At 42.4% G+C, this 6,617-nt stretch overlaps 1 protein-coding gene across 1 annotated transcript; it reads right to left on the bottom strand.

Moving 5' to 3' along the window:
- Positions 1 to 200: 200 nt before the first annotated feature.
- Positions 201 to 5,680, bottom strand: SDHAF4 (succinate dehydrogenase complex assembly factor 4). The gene is made up of 3 exons (XM_074861827.1): positions 5,585 to 5,680; positions 3,113 to 3,265; positions 201 to 471 (listed from the first exon to the last, which is right to left on the bottom strand). Exons 1-3 carry the CDS (start codon positions 5,622 to 5,624, stop codon positions 362 to 364), a joined length of 303 nt encoding a protein of 100 aa, XP_074717928.1. The 5' UTR covers positions 5,625 to 5,680; the 3' UTR covers positions 201 to 361.
- Positions 5,681 to 6,617: the final 937 nt, after the last annotated feature.

Below are 6,617 nucleotides of genomic sequence, written 5' to 3'. Positions count from 1 at the left end.
TGAACTGCAAAGCTCTTTCAGCACTTTTAAGACACTACATAAATGTTTAAATACACAAAGAAATCCAAGCCCTTATATATCTCTCGCTGTGTACATCATCCTGAGTGCTAATTTCACATCACTGTACTTGCATTTATACTCGCATAGTGTAAACAGCATTAAAGATCAGGTGCACAGCGAGCAAGTAACAGCTCCAAAACTCGAGTTGCAGCATGTTTATTTACATAACATCTCTCAGAAAATTCATCACAAGCATGACAGAAACAAGAAACTTCACAACAAATCCAGATGAGATTTTTCTGTACATTATATTTTTCAACAACCAGAAATATTTTATTATCAATACACAAACATTTATACATTAAAAATCTATACAACGTCCTTTTCTCTCCCAGTCTCCGAAACGTGTAGGTTCGGGGCCTTTAGGTCCACCCCTTTCTTTTGTAGCAGGATTGATTCCATCAGGGAATTCTAAAATGACAGGGAAAGTTCATTAAAATGCCTATAATGTTGACAATGTTTGCCTCTTAATTTCATTTTCAAAATCAATTCTCTTTTCAAAGGCAACCTTGAGTTAAAGCATTTCCCAGAGTCATACAAAAGCAATTTCAGAGAGTTTGACTACAGTCAGCAAAACATATGATCGATCATATTCAGTTATGTAAATAAAAATGCAACTCCATGTCCAAAGGCACTAAAGCACCCCAGTTTCTCATGAATTCATAGTGAGAACTTGCATCACTCAGGTATGCTGTACAGATGTTCCCTACGTCTAAAACACCAAGTCAGTTTCTGTGTTTGTTTAGGTCTCTAATTTTAAGCACTCAGGTTTTAATTTTAGCTTGAATTTTAGTCAAGATTCTGTTACTGTTGTATTTAAAACACCATGCTTTCATGGATGCTGGTATGTTTGTCAAGAAATAGCATGTTGATACTTCAACACCAGCCTACATACCACAGTCATAAGAGGTACTATAAAATCCTGAATAGCTAAAATTAGACTTTTTACCTTCTAAAACTTAACCTGAGCTCACTAAGCTACTGCAACACCCTTTCAGGAGAGGGAGACTCCTTGTAAGTGGGGTGTGAATGGCACTTTCAGATCCCTCTGGTAAGCGACATGCCACGCTTACCCATTAGCAGTGCTGCTTCTGCTGCCAGCACCCTACACCAGCTAATGCCACCTACTGGGGCACCACGGAGCTTTCTGCACCTCACGGCCAACACCCTGATGCCACTCATTGCTCCCTTACTCAGGGACATCTCTTAAGAGTAGTAACTCAGGCCACCCATGCTGCACAAGGGCCATCCCCACTTCGTGGCCACTGGGAAGACACAAAGCACTTTTTGGCACAGCACCGTCCCAGGCCGAGTGTTTTCTCATCCTGCACTAGCCTGCAGGGCTCCCCAAAGCTCACTGTACCCCACACATCCCCATGCCACGCCGCTTCTCCAGAGCCTCCCATCCATACGGTAACTCAGGGCTCCCTCAGTCGTATCCCCAACTCAGCCCTGGTGGGCAACACAAGTAATGAGGAGCAGGGTTGAAAATGAGAGAGACAACAACAGAAATCTTGGAGTGCAGATAAAAAGGACAGTGTTGGAGGGAGACTCACACAGCTACAGGCTATACACGATGACATATTGGGATGCCTGTTTAAAAATTCATGTGGACCAGGATAGGAAATGTTAGTATTTGAGCCCCTCTAGCAGTACAAGGAGCGCAAATGGATCTAATATTATTTTTTAGATGTCATCATCCCAATATCCAAGCACTACTGATGTGCTGACAGCGGATGCAGAAGCTCAAGAGATTTCTCCATCATAGCTACACAGCTGTGGGAATTCAAATAGCCAACTTAAACACTTATGGTTTTTTCCTAGTAAGACAATGGGCAGTCAGCATTCTAACAAACTATCGCTAGTGTTACATGTAAAAAATATACAGGTACAACTAAATTTAAAGGCAAAAGAAACCTTGAGTCTTGCTCTAAACCTAGAACATTGAAGCAAAAAGCAAAAGATAATGATTATGCATTTGTTTTAAATGAAGCAGGAATGGAGCTTATTTTCTTGGGAATAAAAGGACAAGAATTAAATAGCTGCTTGAGCAGTAACTCCAAACTCTGAGTCAGTTTTCAAGTGAGTCACAATCTGAAATTGCTTGCAACCATTCTGGAGATGATACTGTAATTTTTCAGTCACTTTGTCATCTGGATATTCAGTGTAATCTATTGATATATTAAAAAAAGCTTGTCCTAGAGACCTCGAAATAGATAAACATGGGTTATCACTACTGGTAAACAGTAGCAGAACATCACACTACAGTGAATAAGACAAAGCATGACTAGCACTTTTAGTGAAGGGAAGATGGCTAATTAAAAAGAAGGAGGAAAGAGATTCTTTCTCCCCTCTGACAAAAAAGTGCATGTTTCTAGGGACTTCAGCAGTGATGTATCTGTGCCTCCATCTTGTCAGGCTCTCTAAATGCAGCCCCACTGAGGTCACTGGAACACAATGAGAATAGCAGGTCACTTGGTTTCCCTGGACCCCACTGAGTGGCTCAGTAAACTCAGTATCCTGTTGCTTTTCAAAACACTACCCGCAAGACTAAGAGAAAGACCGACCACGAAATACAGCACGAATCAGAAATCTTCTGTGGATTAAGAAACAGAAGAGGCTTTTTTGATAATAAAAGGTAGCTGGTGCCCTCATGAGTTTACTACCACCATTTATAGTTATACTTAATAGACCAATACCAGCTATATTTCCCCAAATCATGCAATGTTTATGGTGGAAGGCACCCTGCTCAAAGCAAGGCTGGTTTTAGGTCAGGACATCCAGGCAGATTTGAGTATCTCCAAGGGGAAAGGGATCACAGATTCTCTGGGTGACTTGTTACAATGTTTGACCACCCTTGTTCTGAAGACTTTCCCTTATTTGCTGCAACTTCTGCCCGCTGCCCTGCCTGTTTTCCTCAGAACCATTAAGCTCAGAAAGTGATTCCAACAAGTGCTGAATGCCTACCCCTCTCCTTAAACTGACATCAGCACCGCATCTCAGGGGCTTGCCTTTAAATCATGGCTTTCAATTGTGGGAAAATATGACTTACTTTCCAGGGGTTCCCTCTCTATACTGGACTCCTCTGGTTCATCAAATCGACCTACTGGTAACTTCGGTTTCTTAAGTGACTGTTTAGCAGGTTCAGATCTTCTTCCTGTCTTAGAGCTGGTGCTCCTCAGAGAGCTGCAAAGCAGTGACGACTCTATCAAACAAATGGACACGTGTAGCATAAATGTGAGACTTTAATACTGAGTAGCTCCATGATTGTTCAGAGCAACTCTGAAAAACCCTCACTTCAGAAATGAGGGAGCAGAAGACAGGAAAACAAACTCCACATATTAGTTTAACATTCAACTCACGAACACCTAAGGAATCAGCACAGATAATTATTTTTGGCCCTAGAAACATATGCAGGCAAAACTGTGTTAGTTGTATAACTCAGTTCACATAAACAATGTTATTTTAAACTGCTTGAACTTATCTTCACTGTTATCTCCTTATATTTTAACTTCTAAATAGTAATTATAAAACAGACCAGTACATTCTGTTTTCCTGGAGAAGTCCTAACCTCCCCCAGGAAGCCTGATGATTTCCAGGTCTTGGCTCATTTCCAGCAGCTTTTGAGTCAGAAAAAGCTTCCGCTTTCCCAAAGGAAAGTTTTAGAAAATAAAACGTTGTTCCCTTAGTAACAGGTTTTCCAGAATGCTGGTAGAGAATAGTTGGGCTTCCCTTGATGGTAAAATAATTCAGCTGGTAGTCAAAAGCAGGACAAACTTTGAGCACATTTAAGTTCAATTATGTAACTGCATGCAAATGCTTTAAATAAAAGCCTAAACTTTTTTCCTTTAAACTCCTACTAACATTTGTTAATGTAAACGTAGGAGAAAACCTATTAATATCCATACCTAAAGTTCTTTCAAGTAGTATAAAAAGAGGTGCATACATATCATGTCATAAATAATTCAAGAATCATAAACAAGTCTAAAATTATGTATGAAGATCTCTCAAAAGGACTGATACTTCTGCATTTGGTTAAAAAGCTAAATGTCCACAGTGAGCATAACTACCCTCTAAAAATATTTTAGCTATGGATACGTGCCTAAAGCAGCTCTGACTTTTCTTAAGAAGGAAGATTCAAACAGAAATCCTCCCTGTACCAGTGTGGGTGTAAAGTATACTTGAAAGAACTATTATTCTACCTTGCTGGAGAGATCGTATCAGGAAGCCTCTTCAAGCAGTGTGGATTTGACTCACCTATATATACACACCAACCAACAATCCACCTGTATTCCCAGAATTAGCATATTCATTCATCTTAAAATACCACAGCCCTAAGATTAAACCCTACAGTCACATAAACTGTATTATGCCTGCCAACTGTTGCCAATGCCCCAAACGAGTAATTTTTTTCTTTTAAAGCATGACATAATGGACTATCAACAGTGAAGAATCTAATACTTCTGCAAACATTGGATCTTTCTACTCCTACGGAGCATCGTGTCATTCTTCAGTAAGCTGAAAGAGAACCTAGCTAGAAAACTAAATTAAAACTGATATTCAAATAAGTCAGATTGAGGTACTGATGTGAAATTGATTATCTCAGTCAGGAAAGAAGAGGCAAAATCCATTTTCTTGTCTGCAGTACTTGATACTGTTGACCAGAATACATTCCTCTTGACACAAAGATTCATGCAGTGGGAGCTGGGCACTCATTGGGATGCTTGGGGGATAGAAGCATCAGCCAAATCTTGCCATGAACTTAATGGCCAAATAGACCCTAGGAGGGCCCACAAACATCTATAATTTTTTTTCCAGCTCTTCTATATACCATACCAGTCTGTTTCAGGAATGTTGTATCAATAGCATCACAGAAATCTCAATTTTTAATGGAGAAGGAAGTGGCCTAACCTACAGCCCTACAGAACAGCCTAAACTGAGCATGTGAGACATACACTGTTATGCAGGCTACTTTATTTATCCTCCACCGCAGGTTTCTCCATGAACAGATCATCTGAACTTCCTCATACAAAGGGTACAGACCAATAACTTCCAAGGACACAGTAAGTTCTCTCCTAGTCTACAAATACTAAACCACGGCTTCATATTTTACTACCCTTTAAAAGTTCGCAGAAACGACCGGGAAAGAAAATCTCCAGCACGGATAGTGAGGCCTGACAGCAGTAGGTTTACAATATAGGGGAGAAAAGTATCTAGATGGAGAAAAGGAGAAAAAAAAAAAAAAGGGCAGGAAATCTGATAAATGGGGGAGGGCAAAGGCTGTGGCACCCCACCACCCACAGCCGCGGGCTCAAGAGGCGGGGGTCACACCGCGGGTCGCGCACGGCCCCATCGCCCGCCGCCATCTTAGTCACCCCTCAGCACCCCCAGCGCCGACAGCCCCGGCCGGTAACCGTCCCTCTCTCCCTCGCTCGTATCTCCCCTACGTGAGGAAGGGGAGGAGAACCTGGGGAGCCCCTCAGCGGCAAAGCCAAGCCCCTCCCGCCTTCCGCCCGCCTCTTACTCGCTGCTCTCGGCGCGCCGCGCAGCAGCCGCAGAGCCATGACCACCCCGCGCTGACAGGGCGCTGCGGCGCAAGCGCACGGCGCATGCGCAAACGCCGACGGCTCAGCCTGGGCGGGCGGGCGGGGGCGGGGCTCGCGCGGCGTCCGCCGCGCGAGCCCCGCCCCCGCTCGCCCGCCCCAGGGGAAGAGGCGGGAAAGGCGGTTCCAGTCAGGGCGGTGGCTGCGGGCAGCCCCGCTCCCACCGGCCTTAAAACCAGCCCGTTCTGCCACGAAGGGAGGTGAAGGGAGGCGTTAACAAAGTAAATCTCCTTGGTAAATGAACAGCAGCCACGGCACGTTGAGTTTAACGCGCTATATCTGGCAATGCCCACACACCGAAAGTGGTTAAATTCAAGTGACTGCCTCATGTGTGGCATTTTCTCGATCAGCTTTTTGTAACACGGTTAACTGTACATTCGAGACTGAAAACAGTGGGAAACCCTCTTCTTTATTCTAACAGCAAGATGCTGGGCCTCTAGATCAGAGAGAATAAATAGGAATATTGGTGGATCATGCAGAAAAAAACCCTCTTCTACCCAAAAGCAGCAAGAAAAAAAAAAAAATTGATGCCAAGTTCGAGAACTTACCATGCCTGTGCTCAATACAGTAAAAACAATCATGAAATCCTTAAAATTACTCATGCCAAGCTGTCTGCAGATACCAAGTAAGAACAAGCTCTGTTCCTAAACTGCTTAACTCAATCCATGAAAAACCACTCGTGCAATCTCAAATGGTAAGGATGAAATAGCAATGTAAGATTAATTAGAAACTGTTCTTTCACCTAAAAATAAGCTGAGGTCTTTAAAATATTTTTTCTAGTCTTCATTTATTGTACTGTTGTAAAAATGCAAAATTCACTTCTAACTCCTAAATTATGTATTTCTAGATATTGTGGCTGAGAAGGTAATAAATCTGAACACTAGTAAATACAAATGTAGCACATGCCACAGGAATTTTCTACTTTGTGATTAAATGCAATGTTTTTTTTGTTTT

This window comes from Strix uralensis, chromosome 3, assembly GCF_047716275.1.
Source record: "Strix uralensis isolate ZFMK-TIS-50842 chromosome 3, bStrUra1, whole genome shotgun sequence".
Classification (NCBI taxonomy): Eukaryota; Metazoa; Chordata; class Aves; order Strigiformes; family Strigidae; genus Strix; species Strix uralensis.
Note: the sequence above shows the minus strand (reverse complement) of the source record. Positions and strands in the feature narration are given on the sequence as shown.